The 20,000-nt window shown below is 46.9% G+C and overlaps 1 protein-coding gene across 1 annotated transcript in view; it reads left to right on the top strand.

The window, feature by feature from the left end:
- The window catches only part of pik3r3b (phosphoinositide-3-kinase, regulatory subunit 3b (gamma)), a 157,260-nt gene that overhangs the window by 65,486 nt on the left and 71,774 nt on the right, over positions 1-20,000 (top strand). Inside the window, 3 exon segments of the mRNA XM_042056548.1 lie at positions 15,311-15,442; positions 19,541-19,588; positions 19,591-19,741. Coding sequence (XP_041912482.1) covers positions 15,311-15,442; positions 19,541-19,588; positions 19,591-19,741 — 331 coding nt within the window.

Raw genomic sequence — 20,000 nt, 5'->3', positions numbered from 1 at the left:
TTGTATCAGATCAATACACCAATACAATGGATGCTGGGTAATGCAATGGATGCTGGGTAATGGGAGAGGGCTTTGATTTGTCCTCTGAGTCCGCTCTGATTCTGCCACTCAGAGGAGAGGCGCATTAATGGTGATGTCATGGCTGCGCTGAAACCCAATCTTTTCTTTCCTCCTGCTTCCTGCCATCCCTCGCTCCTGTCTTGCCCTTTCTCTTCCGCACTCTCACTTTCATCCCTCTGTCATTCACACGGTCCCTTGCTTCTCTCGCCCTCCTCCTCTGTCGTCTCGTCTCTGTAGTTCCATATCCCCCAAATGTTCTATTCCAGTGTGACTGCTTCTGCTGGCCCTTGTGCATATGTGTGCACAGTAGGCATGAATGTCCGTGTTCCTAAGTAAGAGTGCATGTTCCCGCTTGCATGTGAGGTTTCTGACCACATATCTGAGAAAATAAGACACACACACAGTAACATGCTGATCACACATACAGATAGAAGCCATGTCTTGATCTTATGTCCAGTGCACTAGCCCCAGGGCCATTCACTCTCTCTCTCACACACACACACACACACACACACACACACACACACACACACACACACACACACACACACACACACACACACACACACACACACAGAGAGAGAGATAAAAAAATAGATACATACATTTCACACATCTACAAAAAAAGAGACAGTTTCTCTTAGACTCGTTTCTGTTCATTGCAAGCCCTTCCATTTGCAGACTTTCCTGTCTCCTGTTGCTCCCATAGCATTTGCAATGCTGCGTGCACAGCAACCTAGACACAGAGTCCTCTCCCTTTCTCTCTCATTAGCCCTCTCTATCTCTTTATGTAGGTCAGCAGGCAGGCAGGCAGGCAGGCTGAGGACGAGGGTGGTGTTTTTAGCCTGTGGCCCGAGGCTGTTTCTCGTCCTCGCCGTGTCCAGTGGACGTCACGGCCCTGGCACCACAGGGCCTCACCCCGAGCCCAAAATGTTTACTCCAGACCTCAGCACCTCATTCCTCGCCGTCATCACCTTCACCCCCGTCACAATCACACTAGCGCAGACGCCAGGCCCGGCCAGGCCCTGCCAGTAAACAATGGCCTGTCCCCGGTGTCCTAAACTAGCCCCAGCTCTCCTCTCCTCTCCTCTTCTGGCTTTCCCCACAGCCTGCTGCAAGAGTGGTTAAAAACAGGCCACCAACGTGTCGGCAGAAATCAGCCTATGAATAGTCTACAGTGTCTTTTCGGTTTTGTGACTCACTACAGTTTCAATTCAGTGGAACTTTATTGGTGTGAACGATAACAACAAGCAAATGTTCTGCCAAAGAATGGTTTGGATGACATTAGAATAATGAGGAAGTAATTTCAGGGAAAATAGTGCAATAACTCACATGCACTTCCCCTTTTTCAAACGTTTTTGGGTGGTTTTCGTTTTACAGCCAACTACAAAAAGACATAAAGTCATGCAAAGGTTCCTTGAATGATAAAAAATGAGAATGATTAAAAATCTGCCATGCAAATATTAAGTAATAAATACTGGAATGCCTACAAGTCGTTAGAGTTTATGACACGGCAATAAACTGTAACGTTAGCTTACTTCATAAGTGATCTCAGTTAATCCCCAACAACATTACGGTAAAGTGAGGACACGGGATCCTTGAGGCGGCCGGCCTGGCGGGGTGAGTAAGTTCAGGCGCTGCGCTGCCCCGCTCGGCTCGGCTCTCCTGCGGCTCTGCTCCTGGGAGGGTCCTGTGGTCACACTGGAATGAGAGCTGTCATCCTCCACGCTATTTCCTTCCCAGTCTCAGAGCCCGGTCATTTACTGGAACAGCCCCTCAGTCACACTGACAGAGGAGATGGGGAGCGACGAAGCACGCAGGCCCCAGCAAGCACCTAACACCCGGTCCAGTCCGGTCCAGTCCTGTCCAGAGAGACGCCGGCATCAGCAGCGATGCTTCCTCACTGAGTCACCAGAACCAGGAAGTGAGCGCGGGGTGCCAGCATGACTCTTTCTTGCTGGTAATTGGCCAGATCGTAATATTACTGAGGCCTTTTATGAGACGATCTGCGAGAGCTGAGGCCCCAAGGCAACCTGGTGTGATGAGTTGCAGGTGGGACTGGTGAAAATATCTCTGCCCAACTCCTGCTCCAGTGGCTAATCTTTTGTCCTTGATTTCAAATGGAATCATACAGTAATCGATCACAGTACTGGCGTACCCGTGATAACAAGACATACAATACAGACAACAAACAAATTAACAAATGAAAAGTAAAAAAGAAAATAAATTAAAAAATAAATAAAAAATCATGTTAAATTAGTCCAATATCCATTCCGACTGAAAATGTCCAAGGGCAATGATGACCCACGTCAGTTCTTTCTAACTGACCAACCCAGAGAATTCACTGGCAGTCTGGAGAGCACTGGAAAACAAAGGGTTTGATAAGGGCTATTAGACATGATTAGCAGAGCAGGCCCAGGCTCAGACATATTACTAGAACTTGCACCCTAGAACTCCTGATTTATTCCATAGGGTAGCACTTTTGTGTCATAGCACAGGTGCCTTTATAAAGCGTCCTTTCATCTCTCTACTCCTCTACGCACTGCACTCTTCTCTACTCCAGTAGAGTGATGTGAACCTCTGGATTAAGTGTGAGAACTGGGATGAAAAGGGAGGATTATTATATGTGGTCACATCACTGGCATGATGGCTTAATGGACAGTCAACAAATGGGAATTATCTGCTAGCCAACTAGGGATATTACCACAGACAATAAGTTTATTTCCCAAATTAGTTATTTTTTGCCAATTAAATGAGCCCAGGTATAATAGCTGGTGCAATATAGGTTTTAATAGTCGGCACTTCTAGCCACTTTCAGTTGAAAGCACACACTGTACTGTGTGATGGGTTCCATGGATGAGACCATAACAGGGGACAGTTAGTGACACACAGCTGCCATCAGCAGCACTTCTGTCCTTAGTCAGAGGGAGCGGGAAGCGAAGCTGTGGCGCCGGTGTGACCGCTTCTTACTGGTAGCCCTGCGAAATCTGGCCAGACAGAATTAAAGCTGTCAGCAGTAATATAAAACTCTTTGCCAAAATGTGCTTGGTAACTCGGGTACCGTGAAAAATAAAAGTACAGCACTTTGAACTCAATAGCCAATTCTGTAGCATTTGACCAATTACACCTCAAAGCATACAATATATCCTCTTATGTCTAATATTTAAACCTTTAATACTAACATTAACAAACACAGAAAAATCGTCAAAATATCTTAAGAAAAATAACCTTTCAAAGGATCAAATGCTATTTAACTCAAAGAAGCCATATCCTTTTTATATATATACATATCCCTAGCATAAATATAGGTGGGTGGAATCCATTGGTTTATTTAGAAAGAACTAGGAAGTCCCACCAACGGAAATGCCTCTATTTTCACATAAACACCCTTTACTGTCTGGTGTCTACCACCACCTCAACGGAGCTGCTCTAGCACTCACACCAGGCCCATATGTTTTGGACACATTTCTGCTCTATTGACAGTGACCCCTATACACTCTTGCCCTCGTGTCCTCGGTGGCCCTGGAGAAGTGGCTGGCGGTGAAGCCGTGGCCAGCTATCAGACACACCTCCGTGCGCCGGCCAGGGCCTGCATGCCTGGGTCTACTGCCTGCGTCTTTAAATAACAAACACAAAAGACCCCCAGGGCCAGTGGTGCTGCTGGCTAGGCCGCCGATGACAGGAGATGGAGGAGGTGACGGAGGGCTGAAAGCAGGAGGCTTTCTGGATGGGGCAAATGTGCAGGGGAAGGGGTAAGACAACTCTCCCAGTCCAAAATAGACCCCTCTCAGACACCCTGATCCAGACAGGCCTTGGCACTCGGTGTGTAACACAAAAAAAAAAACGCTTCCTGGGAGTGGAGCGTGCTCACAGACCTGTGGCCGTTCTCTCAGAACGAGGTTGTGAGTCCCGTTGGGTGGCCTGGGTGCCCGCTCCAGCCGGCCCGAACGGTTCTGATAAGGATCATAAGGCACCTGTCAGAAGCTTGTTTTAGAACACATTAATGAAATGCTCACAAAGTCTCTCAAGTTCGAGTCTAATTTTAGATGTGGAATTCTTGTTTGACAGCCAGTGATCATGTGTGTTATGAGTTGAGTGGATAAGTGATAGATTTTCAGCTCCAAGTATAGTAAATGGTCTTGTAAAGAAGGGGTAGATATGCCATATGAGATGAACTGTATTCCTGCACCTCCTGCAGAGGCATGTATACGATGATGTGTTTCAACCCATCACCCCTTTACCAGGGCCTTGAATATGTTCTGCAAAGATCCTGCTGTCTCCATTTGTATAATAGTTAGCTTGAGTGAAATTGTTATTGCTAAATAGACTGATTTGGTTAATGTCCTGTTTGCACTGATAATTATGCATTACCTCTACACCAATTATGGCACAGATATTTCTTTGTTGCTTTCTGATATACAGTAATGCAGCTGAAATGTACAGTATGTGATCTGCATGATAGGTTTGTGCTAGGTTTGTGGAGGTGCACACATCTGCACCACGACTCTGGCGTAGCCTCTGCAGGGATCAGCAGAGGTAATATAGCAGCCGTGTGTGCTGCCCCTCGTGATTCTCCACAGCCATGGTGGGCATTTATGCAGGTCCACACAAGGAGGAGGATGCTGAGTTTTTAATGCTGCTGAAAAAAATTCTTTGATCTGCAAATGGAAATGCAAAGCAAGGCAAACAGCGAGTGAAATAAGGAGAACCGAATCCAAATCCATCTTTGCCAGAGCCCAGGAGCCCGTAAACACTGGAAATCGCATCGTAATTCACCTCACAGTCACGCACAGAGCACTCACGCAAGCCCAGCACCAGAGAGAGAGAGAGAGAGGGGGGGGGGGGGGAGAAAGAGAGGGGGGAAGAGAGAGAGAGGGAGAAAGAGAGAGAGGGAGAGAGAGAGGGGGGGGGGGGAGAACAAGAGACACAGCTAGAACAGAAGTCATGCTTTCCCTGTCCTGCAAAGGGCTGATTAAAATTTAGTACTGCTCTCAGTTTTTTGATTATTTTCCATATTAATTATCATGAACTATCAGAACTCTTGCAGCTCAGCTGCCATACACCACCAGAGCACATGACCTGTTGTTGGTGGTGTGTGTTTCTGGCAGGAGGCTGCTAATCACAAAGGACTTGTGCTCAAATCCATCGTCTGAACCTTCATAAGTATTCCCGAGGCAAAATGCACAAGAAAAAGAAGCTTCCTGACAAATACACTGCGCACCAAAATTATCTGTGCTAACTTGCCTACAGTATGTTACTGCTCCACAGGGCTGATTGCATTATCTGTGCTAACTTGCCTATGTTCCTGCTCCAAAGGGCTGACTGTGTATTTCAGCTGCAACATTGTAGAAGCAGTGGAGAGAGAATTGAATTTTATATTAAATTAGAATTAGCATATTTCAACAATATTAACAAATGTCAAGGTGGTTTAATAAACTGCTTGACAGACTATTCTGTGTTCTACTTGGTACTAAATTACAATGAGTCTGGTAGACTCACAGGCCTCTGCTCCTGCCTAAAAAGACACTGCCAGTTTTCAGACACAAGGCTGCTGAATGGTCTTATGTTGTTCCTTCAAACTAAAGTAATCTCTTGGCATAAGGAAGATGGCCCATAGCTCTCTCTATCCTATCTCGGAGGTATTCTACAGATCTATAGAACAAAAGATGGCCGCAATCTGATTGTCGTTCTCCACGCATGAAGCTGAGCAATGGCTTTTGTCTGATCTCGAGGCCCATAACCTCTCCCTTGCCTGGCAACAGTGGTGTTTTTTTTGGGACAAACAATGGTGGCATTTACCTGTGAGCGGAGAGCACACGTCTGGGCCAGTTCACTTAGAGTTCCATGGAAAATGGAGAGTGAACATTCAATAATGCTAATAATGAAGACCTGCGCCTGATTGGGTTAGCTGCAGAAAGGGGCCTCTGTTCCACGTGGCCGACTCTATCCAAGTGTCCTGTCAGGACCGTGGCCATTAGCTTAGCCGCTGCTATTAGATTAGGTGGAATTAGTCGAGAAATCAATGCAATCACATTTTTTTTCTCTTTCTCTCAGTCGCTCTCTTTCTCTATCTCTGCTGACTGTCCATCTACCAGGTCCCAGGGCGGCAGGGCCCTTAAAGAGCGTGACCGGACATCCCCAGCTGGACTGTAGTGTGTGTCCCAAAGTGCACAGCACACAGTCAAGGTCTGCATAATGCGTGGTGTGTAATGGAACAGGAGATTTTACTACTGCTTAAATTGTATCGACTTAAAAGTTGACTTTAAAAGTACCCGAAGACTTTCATCCTGATTTCCCCGTGCTGAGAAGTGTTTTTCTGAGATATGCAAGTTTGTGTTCTCGTCGGGCCTTGTTAATGGAGCGCGTCTTAAGGCGTAACCGTGAAATAGAAAAAAATAAATAAATAAATCTGAAATGTCCCACTGGAATCCCGGGCCTAAAAACAACAGTATGTAATGTGGAAGTGGCGTGTTGGAGGAGGCTGATGCTCCCTCGCCTTTGTAAATAAAGGAAGATTGATGACCCTTGGGCAGCTGGGCGGTTAGTCTGCCATCGGAGCACAGAGAGCAGGGGTGTAGTTTCATGGTTTGAGGCACCCACACCAGAAGCATTGCTCGACTCCCAGTTTGGGCTAATTCATCTCCGTGTTTTGCTTTTCTGTCTTTGGGGCTGGGCACCGTGCCACCTATGGGGTTTGCAGTTGGCACTGGAGCGCGAGGCCGTAGGCTGGCAGCAGGGAGGCTGAGGATCAGGCAGAGAGCTGGGGGGATTTGGGGCTCAGTCCTGAAGGGGGTGCGGGTTAGGTTGGAGCATGCGGGGGCGTCGGAAAGATGATGGCACGGCACAGTGTCTATTAGAGACGTGATGGAGCACTCAGAGTGTTTTGGGTCCTTGGGTTCAAATGGAGGCATTTGCATGTCTGTCCCCATACATGAAAGGGCTTGTTTGGGTGGATGTTTGGGTTTAGATAGGATGGACGGGAAGGAATTTTGAGAGGGAGTAATTGATATTTACTGTGTTTGTGTGTGTGTGTGTGGTGTGTGTGGTGTTTGTGTGTGTGTGTGTGTGTGTGTGTGTGTGTGTGTGGTGTGTGTGGTGTGTGTGGTGTGTGTGGTGTTTGTGTGTGTGTGTGTGTGTGTGTGTGGTGTGGTGTGTGTGCGCTTATGCATATGTGGTGTTTGTCTATATGTGTGGTGTGTGGTGTGTGTGTGTGTGTGGTGTGTGTGTGGTGTGTGTGTGTGTGTGTGTGTGTATGTGGTGTGTGTTTGTGTGTGTGTGTGGTGTGTGTTTGTGTGTGTGTGGTGTGTGTTTGTGTGTGTGTGGTGTGTGTTTGTGTGTGTGTGCGCATATGCATATGTGGTGTTTGTCTATATGTGTATGCCTTTATATGTATGTTTGTCTGTTTGATGTGTCTCGCTGTCTCTTTTTGGCTCTCTATGTTGTGTCTCTGAATGTGTGTTTGTTTGTAAACTGTGTATTTGCAAAATGATGTGTGTGCTGTTTCTGTTTGTGTAAACTCATGTATATAAGCAGCACTGAAAAGTGTTCGGGTGTTGAAGAGTGAGAAATGGGTGTATTTCAAGATCTTGATGTACAGAAAAACACAGCTGTGTTCAGGGCCAGCGCTAGCCATTTGGGTGCCCTAAGCACAAATGCTTGGTGGTGCGCCCCCCCCCAACCAACCAACCACCACCACCACCACCACCACCAAAGGAATAACAACCATTCAGAATTTCTTAGGTTCTCTTTATTTCCAAAATCAGAGCTGACTTTAAAAGGCCCTCTCCGCACAATTTCCACACATCAGCATCTAAAATGTGAGCTGACCATAGAGCAGGATCAGTTGGAGGGGGCAGATATGTCTCTGCAGTGTCACTTGCTGATGGCCCCTCAGTAACAGGACTCACTCTGCCTTCAGAAGCAGATGCGGTTGTGTGTCGACTTGTATCTGTACCTGGGCTATTTGATGATTGTTGGTCAGGGCTGAGTGCTGTTGCAGAGTCTGCAGAGCTGGTTGGTGGCTGGTGATGTGGACTAGAACTGATGGTTGATCTAATTCTTCCTCCTGGCCTTGAGTTGCTCCTTGCATGTATCTTAGCATTGACCCTGCATTCAGAAATACAAGACAAAACATTCAGGGATTCTACTGAAATGCATTTTTGATTGAACCATCATACAAAGATATTGCACACATTAGGCTAGTCTTTTAGGTTTATATAAGCCTATGTGTCACATGTGACACTATGTGAAAATGTAAAATTCAAAACTCTATTTTACCTTTAAAAGAGGTCTAGGCACAATATAATAATTCTGTACATAATTTGACAACTCTGAATATGGAAATCTACAAACACCGAGATTGTGTTTTTTTTCTTTCTAATTGCAGTTCCACCAGAGGTTCGCCCTCTATGAACCTCTTGAAAATAACCACATAGAACAACAACTAAACTTATCTAAAGCTGTCTAATTTGGCAAAATCACATCACGTTCAGTTACAAGGTTTTTCCAAAGTTCAAGAGCCGTTTGCCACTCATCTAGGCCTACGTTATGAAAGTGTCACTTGTAGCGTTACTTTTTCACTACACTTTTTCACTTTCACTAGGCTAATAGGCTAACGTTATCTGACTATATCTGATGGCTAAAAGAAATAGCAAGCCCAGTTTAAGCATAATCAGAAATACCATTGCTAGCTAGCAACCTGAGGAAGGATTGCTAGTCTTATACACCGATTGCTAACGTTAACAGAAAACAGCCGAGAGTTGAATTGCATTCAATAACCCATAATCCATATCCATATCCACAACGTAAAATAACTAGCTAGCCAGCATCAATCAACGTAACACGTGAACATGAACATAGCTAGTAGGAGCTTACGTTACAAAGTTTAAAGCATAGACACGCATACACGCAAGGGCTACAAAACCAACATTTTTTTTTAATTATTTAAAACATTACCTGCAAGCACCTCGCGAGTATCATCCGGCTGTCTCTTCTTTTTCCTTTTTTCCTCCCCCGACTCTTGAGGCCATGTCAAAGGTGTCTGCCTAAAGATTGAGGCGTAATCGAACAGACCACTGGGAGGTGGGGGAGGGGGGCACCAGAGGGAGACTGGAGAGAGGGCCGCACAGGAGATTCACCTTTTTCTCGACTAATTTAGGACTATTACATTTGTATTGCTTTTGCATATTAACATAGCCTGGGTGTTCCCATGCTGCCTTGCGCGCGATTTGATTCACGCTGCTAAGGCAGCCTGGAGACCATGGAGCAAATGTTCGCCTTAGATAGACCAATCACAGAACAAGGGGGAAAGCAAGACACTAGGCGAGTTCGACTTCGACTGAGTCTGACTTGGTCTGGCTTTCTACGTAAACGTGATCTTCAGAGGCTAGCCGGGAGGAGCTACAACAGTCTGGCTGACGTGACTCGCGGGAGATATCGCGGAATTTTGTTTGCAATAAACATAGAAGAACTTTCATTCCTACTCATTAAAATGAGCATGATGACTGACGAAATAAATTCTTATGATGTTTAAATAAACCACTGTTGTCATACAGTTAACAGGCCTGCATTGTAGCACATAAATTCAATATCAAATGCTTTCCCTATATGTGTGTCTATCTATTTAGCCAACAGCAGAAAATAACAGAATATCCAAACGTTTTCAGTAGGCTAGCCTACCATTGTTGCAGAAATCACGTATAAGAAGGTATCCCTTCGATTTCTGTTTATTTTCACATATTCCAACATAAGGAAGCAGCATGAGCCTCCCGTCATAATCGTCATGAGGACATTCCTCCCAAATGGCCCTATCACGTCTTTGAACTGACGTCATGAGGGCGTGTTTCAGCTCGTGCAGCTCGTGGAAGGCAACTGCAAGATCTGTCTGCAGGCTAAAGGCTTCTACATACCTGACGCACCCGACCGGTAGCGCGACAATGTGACGTCAAAATGACGTAGATCTCTCTGGCGCGCCAGGGTTTTGGCCGTGTAGCGCGAGGTAGCGCACCACTCATTTTTTTCAGACGAGCGCGACAAGGCGGAAACAGGAAGATGGACTAGTTCGAGGGCAAGCGAGTTGCAGTGTTTTGTTACAGTCGTGAATTTTTAATAGTTTGCTGGATAAGTTAACAAAGTTACCAGTGAGAGTTGCAACACATGGAATTAAGAGGAAAGAATAGAAACGATTTATTTTCAAACAAAGGATATCTATTAAGGCCTGAACAAAATCGCTTTCCACTTCAGGAAATTACACAAACTCAGCCAGCTGCTAGCTAGCTAGCTAGCTAACTAAACTGTTTAAATTATTAAAATTTCCCTCGGGATGACTAAAGTACCTATCTATATATCTATCTATCTATCTATCTATCTACCTGTGCACACACCTTGGAAACTACATGATAATGATGATGGTAGTTGTGAATAGTAGCAACCAAAGTCTGAAGTACCATCACAGAGGCTAGCTACTGGTGTTTCTTACTGCAGCTTCTTCTGCTGTGTAAGTAGTTAATGTTAGTCTTTTCACAACAGCGACACCTCTGTTCAGGAGAATATTGCAACTAGTGTTGCGACCACCACGCGCGAGTATAAATGGTTACGGCGCTTCTGTGACGTCACATTGTCGCGCTACTGGTCGGGTGCGTCGAGTATGTGGGACGTTTAAGACTCCCGCGATATTTTAAGGTCATGTGACATGGTGTCACGGTGGTAAGTCCCTCCCCGGCTGACAGAAGTCGGACACAATTTCTAACCAGCAAGCATTGCGTCCATCCCAGTATGTATTGTGTTCAACCCAGCATGCATCACATCAAGTCAGATCTGCACAGATCTGTCGCAAGTCGAACTCGCCTGATGATGAGCTATGCCAAAGTCCTTTTAGGCAAGTCCCTCCACTCGGCGGCCATATACCAACGTTTTATGGGCACTCATCGGGCACAGTCTTTGGGTCGAACTGCGCGTGCGCAAGGCTTCACGACACCAATCTTGCTCCAGCGGCGAGATCACAACACATGATTGGCACGATGTCTTCACAACACGGCATATGATTGGCTCAATGTATTCACATGTCGACGTTTTGCCGAGGAAGGGGTGGGATATGTGTAGACAACGGCCATATTGGCGTGACAAACTAGCCCCATGCATTTCTATGGAGTATTTTTTGAGTGCTGTGTCTCCTCATTAGAAAGTCTCTGGCTATGCACAGACGCATTTGATAGACATCTGTGGCACCCAATAAACGGATCTGGGCATTTTTTTTTCAAATACGAGAAAATTAACGTTTGGTTCCCAGACCACGTCTCATTGAGAAGTGGTGGCGCTAGCCAGGCTAATATTAACATGCTTTACACATATTTTATTTGTTATTTACTTGTAGCCTATTGTGATCATTTTTCACGACCAAGATTTTTTTGGTGCCCCCCTAGGCACTTGGTGCCCTACGCGCAGTGCGTGATGTCCGTGTGCGGAGCGCCGGCACTGGCTGTGTTACTGTGTGGAAATTATAATATGGCATTCTCCTTGGCAACCAGATCATCTGCTATGTGCTGTGAAAGCAGTCATATGTGGCTCCCTATGTGGATGGATCTCTCTCTGGCTGTTACCGCCAAATTAAGAAACTGTCTCAAAATCAAATGCTTTCAACAACTTTGATGTCTCCCACGTCACCTCCTCTGCATTGGAATATGAGGCAGAGGCTATAGACAGGAGTAAGAATGAACAGTTTGGAGCGTCCGGCTTGGGCATGTCACCTGTACCACGAGAGGGTCCAGTTTAAGCCAAGAAAAGCACTGCAGTGCTCATCCAGGAGCTAATGCCACCTGAGCCCATAAGGTCATCATGTCATTAGCCCGGGATCCTGATCCTCTTCTCAAAGTCTGTGGCCAGTTGACCTCTCACACACACACACACACACACACACACACACACACACACACACACACACACACACACACACACACTTGTGTGAAACCACCAAACTCCAAACCCCTCACAAGTAGCCAATAAGTACCGGGAGGTGGACTGCAGTAAGGCTGATGTCTAAAGGTGGCTTTGTTTTAAAACGTCGAATTAGGGTGTAGGTGTCCAGGTAAAGCACAGGCCAGATCAATAGCTTCAGGGGAAGACAGATTGGGCTCAGTCCAGAGTTAAATTGACAGGCATTTAAATAGATGAAAAGAGCTAAGGACTGAGCGGACTAAAGGCTGATGGATGAGGCAAAGGAGCCCTGCAAGAGTTACTGTGGAAGGAGTTGTGTTGTGGGGGGGGGGGGGGGGGCAGAATAAAAGGCAACCATTGATAAGTGCTTCCTGAGGAATTCAGACAGGGTATGGATCAGCTGAACGCAGCAAAACAATCAATGGCAAATGAAGAGGGCTGAGAAGCTGCAGATGGGGAGTCCACTGGGGGGATGATGTGAAAAATAAAAGATATGCGCAGATAGATCAGAAGGACAGTGCAGACCAATAAATGGGAGTCACTGGAGATGGGGTGATCAATAGTGGTTCGTTTCTCGGTTGGCTGTCTCTGTGTAACGGAGGAGGGGTTCCAATAGAAAATCCCTATTCCGCAAGGCTAATCTGCGTTAGCAAAAAGCTCAATGCACCTATCCAGGGAGATGATTAAATCTGAGAATATCAAAATAGGACTCGAAATGGATTAATAATGTAACCAAACAATGGAAGACAAAAGAACGACAGATTGACTGATTGACACTGCTGCCTTAGTCAAATGGCTGCCAAACAGTATAAGTATATATACTCTTTTGATCCCTGCATTTATCCCAATCCGTGAATTAGTGAAACAGACACATCACACAGTGTACACACAGTGAGGTGAAGCACACCCTAATCCCGGCGCAGTGAGCTGCCTGCATCAACAGCGGCGCTCGGGGAGCAGTGAGAGGTTCGAACCGGCAACCCTCCGGTTACAGGTCCGAAGTGCTAACCAGTAGGCCACGGCTGCCCTGATGGGTTCAGATTGGCAAACAGTAGGCAGGCAGCCGAACTTGAGCAACACTGGATGTCCTGCTCAGGTTCTTCAGATCCTCTGCTGTTGTCTTGTCATTATGCCATCACTGACCCCAACAGCCACTCAGAGGTCACCCTTGTCCTGGGTCAGGACCAAGCCCACATAGGGTCAGTTTGTGACCCAGTGTCACAGTACGTATTGTACTTAAAATGCTCACGCAAAGCATGCCTACTGCGAGCTAATCACACTAGGGGATTACACGTCTATTGTGCAGGTAACTCCCATGGTGACGCTACTGGTTTTCCACATGACATCAGAGCAGCAGAGTTCACTGCCAGGGCATGGTTCAGAGTCAGCCATGCTCTCTGTCCACCCAAACGGCCAGCACTGGTCTGCAGACTTGTATCTGTCCCCCTGTAATACAAAGTGGGTGCCTTGGAGACCCCCAATCACGTTGGGTGGAGTGGACAGATGCTATGAAGGTGTACGCTGTGTGCTCTTACTGTCAGCACTCTCCAAAAGCAATAACCACAGAATTGGTAGAGTGTGTGTGTGTGTGTGTATTGAATCTCAAGCAAGAGCAGCTTGCAGAAAGACAAAGAAAGAAGCAGACAATGGATGTCATATCAAGGCTGTCTACCTGACAAATGTTATATCTGTGGGTAGTTTGTGGTTACTCTGCATATGATTAAATTGCATAAAGTTTCCGAGAGCTTCTTGATTTTTTACTCTCATTAATTAAATAATTAAATACCGAACCAATTTAAATAATGCTGAAATACGAACAGGAGCACAGCACAAATGTTTATTGGATGTTTGAGTGTTTGATATTTTAAAGGCAAGCATAGACGCCTGTGCTACTATTCCATAAGGCCACTGTCCAGCCAGGCTGTCTGTCCTCTCCTCTGTGCTGTGAGGGAAAAGCAGGGAGAGGGAGAGGGGGGGGTGAGAGAGGGAGCGAAAGAGAAAGAGAAAGAGAAGGTCATGGCTAGAGCATAATGAGCTTTTGATAGCAGAAACCTGATGACAGAGAAACTTTATTTTACAATTAGTCAGGAGGCCAGTCAATGTTATTAACAGTTAAGCTGCGGGGGTTTCTCAGTGGCCCTGTGTGAGAATGAGAATGTTGTTTGTTTGTGTGTGTGTGTGTGTGTGTGTGTGTGTGTGTGTGTGTGTGTGTGTGTGTGTGTGTGTGTGTGTCTGTCTGTCTGTCTGTGTGTGTGTGTGTCTGTCTGTGTGTGTGTGTGTGATGAAAGGGGTGTTGTACTGTGACAAATAAGGAGAGGTTTGCACTCTGGTGCCTGTGAATTTGTGTTACCCTCACAACCTTTATCTCTCCCTCCCTCCCTCCCTCCCTCTCTCTCTCTCTCCCTCCCTACATCTCTCTCTCTTTCTCTCTCTCTCTCTCTCTCTAAGACCAACTTTGCACTTTCTCACACCCTTGGCTTGTTTAGTCTACAGTATTTGGGCACATTTACACTCTATGCTACATGTGGGAGAGCTTTTATCAGCATTCTAAAGATAACAGAATGTGCCCATGTCTATTCCTTGAACCCACTGACCTCAAGCTCCTCTCTGCCCCCCTTCCCTGCTCCCCAAGTGGAAAATGTTGTGCTTTAGCTATATAGATAGATTCTCTCCCTTTTGGGATCTATTTCATTTTCTTTTCTCTCTCTTTTTCTCCTTTTTTCTTTCTCTCTGTCTCTCTTTCTCTGTCTCTCTTTCCCCCCCCCCCCTCTCTCTCTCTCTCTCTCTCTCTCTCTCTGTGTGTGTGTGTGTGTGTGAAAGAGAGAGAGTATGTACTGTACTTCTTTTCTTTTCCTGGCTCATTTTGTGCTGGGGTTATGTTGTGTAATGACACACTATCCTCCATTTCCTCTGGACTGTGGAGAGAAAACAATAAGTCCTTGCTCATAAATGACTAACCTTTAGACCTTAATATCCGAGATGGCTGCCGAGGTCTTTCATGGGCCTCAGAGGTCTGTCATCAATACATCAATACGCCCTCATAAGCCTTCGACTTGTGGGGTGCCTTTGAAATGCCTCTCATTGTGATCAGCTAAGCCACCATTAGCTGGCTAGAGAAGTTATTGACTGTAAGTCCTACACTCAAAGTCACTGCTTTTGTGGGCTTCGATGCTGGCCCAGTGTCCCTGGAGGTGAGAGGAGACTCTATCGGTCAGTTGAAGGCTCCATACAAACTGGATTGTTGCATAAGCCCTTGTGGGACATCTTTCTAAGCGAAAATCTCTCTCTCTCTCTCTCTCTCTCTCTCTCTCTCTCTCAGACCCAGCAGCAGTGGACGTGGACCAGTATGAGCTTCCTGCGCTGGCTGATAGCCTGAGGGGGTACCTCCAAGACCTGGTCTCTCCCATCATACCTGCAGTGGTGTATAGCGAGCTCATGTACACAGCCCAAGGTAAGAACAGCCTTCTCAGGGTCCGCATGCTCAGCCCAAACGCCAACTCTGCAGTGGAATGGGATTTCTCCTTGAACTCCACTCTGTTGAGTCAAGGAAAGCAATTAAAATGCTGCTAGTCATTTACATGAGTCATTTAAATCTGAATTGCACCCGCACTGAAGTGGTGGATGCTCAATAGCGCACTGTAAAGATTAATGGGCCCCTGGCTGTTTAAGCAGTTTTACAGCAGCTATTTGCAGTTGGCTTTTATGTTGCATTTCTGTAGAATCAACTTCTCAACCTGAGCAATTTACAGTTGGAGAAACTGACTTGCAGAGTTGGACTATTTTCCTGCAGTTAACGATGGCCACACTTACTTGTACTTACCTGATAACCTGCTTACGTGCCAATGTGCAGAGATTCAAATCTCCTTCTCCCTTTCATATATGAAGTACATGGCATAAGCTGTGTGTGTGTGTGTGTGTGTGTGTGTGTGTGTGTGTGTGTGTGTGTGTGTGTGTGTGTGTGGTCGTGGTCGTTTGTTGTCAGCATGTCTAAGGGTGTGTCCACAGCATCTTTACTCTGGCAGAGCTTATAAAATGTTGGTACCTACAAATGTACACACACACACCACACACACACACACACACACACACACACACACTTACAGACCTCCTCACGCACATTTATTTTGACACACTCACACACACTCATGCACACATCATTTGGTTGCTCTCGAGTAGTGCCTGACTTAAGGACAGTCTGAGTCAGTTACATAAGCACTCCCCGCCACCCCCCCCGCCCCTTTTGTCTCTCCTCCACTGTCTCTAGCCGTCTTTTTTTCTCTTTCTCTCTCCCTCCCCCTCTCCTGCTCTTTCTGTATCACCTCTTGTTCTCTCCCTTCTCCATCCCTCTCTTTCTCCCACTCGCTTTCTCCCCTTCCCGTGCCAGATCCGTGCCAGATCCGTGCCTGCTTCTGCTTCAGTTTGCCTGGCGCCCTGGCGCCCTGTTTCCTTCTTCCTGTCCCTGCACGGATGAATAGGTGCTCAGCCCAGGACGGGGCCTGCAGACTCCACCATGCTCCAAGGACCTGTGTGTTTACCCGGGGGGTCGGGGGGGTGGGCAGGATGCCCCCAGGAGCTGCCGGCGTTTAGGCCCTCACACAACGCTGTTTTTTTGAAACCGCTGCTTTTGGAATGTTTGTCTCTTTATCGCAAATTATTGTGAAGCCTCTGCACCGTCACACAGTCATCGACTGGCCTGACATACTGTATGCATTACAGCGCTTTCTGTCGGTTTCACCTCTTCGTGTGGACGCGACCGTTGTCGTTAAAGGTGTGAAAGCAGTAAGAAAAAATATACCCGATGGTTTCGCGTGGACGTGACCTGAGTCACGTTCAGTAATGGGGCTTTGGCTCGGGGAGGACTCCGGGTTGCTCTTGTGTCTGACGTCCAGCCGGCCTCTTACTAAAGAGTGGCTACTCTTTGGCAGCCATCCCATTGTGCCAATTTCTTGATGAAGTCACGGGTGGTGCGGTGCCGTGGTCTGAGAGGAGAGACTCTCGCTCATTGGTTTTATCGTTGTAATGTAATCAACCAGGTGTCTGATCCCTCCTGGAAAGCTTGTGAAACCCAATTAAACTATTTGCCCTTCATCAGAATCTTTGCTCGAAAAACTACGCTGTTACCAGGAAAGAGCTCTCTGAATTAGGCCATGTCACACCAAGTGTATTTGTGTGTAAATGTCCATGCATGCACGTGTGTGTGTGACGTGTGTGTGTTTAAGAGATGTTATGGCTCTAATGGTGCGATAAGCGATCTATTGCTAAGAACACACACACACACACACACACACATCTGGCCGCTTGCTTGGGAAAGCACTCTCCTGCAGGAGCATTGTTCCAGGCTATCTGCCTGCTCCCTGTCAGCCCACCTCCTGGCTCTAGCCCTGCCCACGAGCTCCTGCTGGGCCAGTACGCAGAAGGCCAAGTTCCCAGATTTGCCCCCCTCCGAGCAGGGGTCAGCCAATATCGATACCGGCTAGCAGGAAAGATGAGGGGGGTCGCCAGAGTGGGCAGTGTGTGGGTGTGGTTGTGTGTGTGTAATGTCTGTGGTCAAGCAGAAGGGGCATGACCAAGGTCAATGTGCTGATCTCTAACGTGCTGGCAGATTGTCTGGCTGGGCTCCATCCCTGGTCACCTCCATGGCCACTCAGCCAATCAGTGACCTTTGAACCCACAGCTCTTATCCTCTATAAGCAGCGACGCCTTGTCTTAACCAGCCGCGGCCCGTAACGGGCCAAGCCCCGCAGAGCACAGGTCATGATTTATGAGGAAGAGGAGTGGACAGAGGAGACAGAGAGGGCAGGCCAGCAGGAGAGATAGAGAGAGGGAGAGAGGCATGTCAGGTACACACTGCATCCAGGATTGGTTTTTCATTTCACACAGAAATGACTGTCAAACATGCAAGATGGGATGGATGGATGTGTGTGTGTGTGTGTGTGTGTGTGTGTGTGTGTGTGTGTGTGTGTGTGTGTGTGTGTGTGTGTGTGTGCGTGCGTGTGTGTGTGTGTGTGTGTGTGCGTGCGTGTGTGTGTATATGTGTGTGTATTTGTGTGTGCGGGTGCGTGCATGTGCAATCAAATATAATTTTAAGGTCTGTGCTTGGTGGAGCAAAAAAGAGAGAGAGAGTGAAAGAGAACGAGACAGAGAAAGAGAGAGAGAGAGAGAACATGAGGAGAGACTGAGAGAGAACACTTAAATCTCTTCTGCCCCTTAAGATAAATACACTGGGCTTAAATCCAAGAGGGTTCAATAGTTGAAGGAAAATAGGATGCACTCCAAACATCAATAAATCCATATTTTGACAGCTTGATAAATGGCATCAAGCCAAAACACTCAGCAATTTCTGCAGCTCCTCTTCTAGACCTTTACAGTCATAAAGTTAATAAAAAATGAGCAAGTGCAATTACGTAATAAAAATAGTATTGATTGATGCATTTCTGCCTCTTTATTATTATCACTGCATTTGACATAATATACCATAATAATATCTATGCAGTGTGGTCATGGGCCAACAGAGATGCTGTGGCCATTGTTTGAGGCTGAGCCCAGAGGATATGCTGTGTGGAGACCCTGACTGAGCATAGCTGACCAGAGCAGACCAGAGGCACAGATGTTGTCCTGTTTACTGTGGGAAAGCCCATCAGCAGGCTCCTGGTCAATATGTCAGGGCCTGACTAAATAAGGGCTTTGTCTCCAAAACGGCTGCAGACAATAGGGCATGGGGCAGCCTCACGCGGGGGGTGAGGGGGGGGGGGGGGGGGGGGGGGGGGGGGTGAGGGGCTGCCGGACTCCAGAGACCCACGCAGCAACAGACTGCAAGGGCAGTACAGGAGACACACAATGCTCATCTGCCAATGACAATGACATCTCCCAGTGACCAACAAAATGGCATTGTGTGTGTGTGTGTGTGTGTGTGTGTGTGTGTGTGTGTGTGTGCTCATGTTTGCATGCATATGGCCGCTGTGTGCATGCACACATGTGCATGTTTATTTATATACATGTGAAAATGTGACACATAGACATGATAAGCCATTGTTAGGTATGTGCATATGTTATGTCTCTCTGTGTGTGTGTGTGTGTGTGTGTGTGTGTGTGTGTGTGTGTGTGTGTGTGTGTGTGTGTGTGTGTGTGTGTGCGTGTGTGTGTGTTTGTATGTGCTGACTCCTCATGTCTTATGGTGTTCCAGTGCCTTTGGCCAGACAGACCCCAGACTCCTGACTATTCTGACTGTCTGCCAGCTTATCTAAATTTAGACATAAACATGCACACACACCCACACTGAAAATCACACCACCTCCCCTCACACATCAAGACAAAGTCACCGCGCTGACATTAATGTATGATATATGGTCATTAGTGACTAGAGGGGAAAGGAGATAGATTGCAATTTCCCTTTGTCTCATTTTAGCTGTTTTAATAAACAATATTAAAACATAGTTTATTTGCTTGCAATGTGTAACCAGGGAGTAGTTTACATTTTACATTCATCATTACAAGCCTATGTGCATCATTAGTTATCAGTACAAATGCTTGCTCTTGTTTTTTGCTCCAGAGACCCAGAGCATGGAGGAGTGCGGCCAGCAGCTGAAGAAAATCCTGGAGTCCCCAGCATGCCCCAGGCCAACCACCAGCTCCTGGTGCACCTCACCCGGCACCTGAGCAGGGTGGGCCAAAGTGGGGCGCAGGGCCAGGCGAATCCCAGGCTTCTGGCCCAGGCCTACAGCGAGGCCGTGTTCAAGCACTCCCACTGCAGGTGAGATCCTCGGAGAGGCTCAGTCTCCTCATCCCCACAGGGCGCTCACGGAGCTCCATGCATTATCACTGAACTCAGTAGTGCCTCACTAGTGCTTCAGTAGTGCCTCAGTAGTGCCTCACTAGTGCCTCAGTAGTGCTTCAGTAGTGCCTCAGTAGTGCCTCAGTAGTGCCTCACTAGTGCCTCAGTAGTGCTTCAGTAGTGCTTCAGTAGTGCCTCAGTAGTGCCTCAGTAGTGCTTCAGTAGTGCCTCAGTAGTG

Source organism: Alosa sapidissima, chromosome 12 (genome assembly GCF_018492685.1).
Source record: "Alosa sapidissima isolate fAloSap1 chromosome 12, fAloSap1.pri, whole genome shotgun sequence".
Classification (NCBI taxonomy): domain Eukaryota; kingdom Metazoa; phylum Chordata; class Actinopteri; order Clupeiformes; family Clupeidae; genus Alosa; species Alosa sapidissima.
The sequence above is the reverse complement of the archived record's forward strand: the minus strand, read 5'-3'. Positions and strand labels throughout refer to the sequence as shown.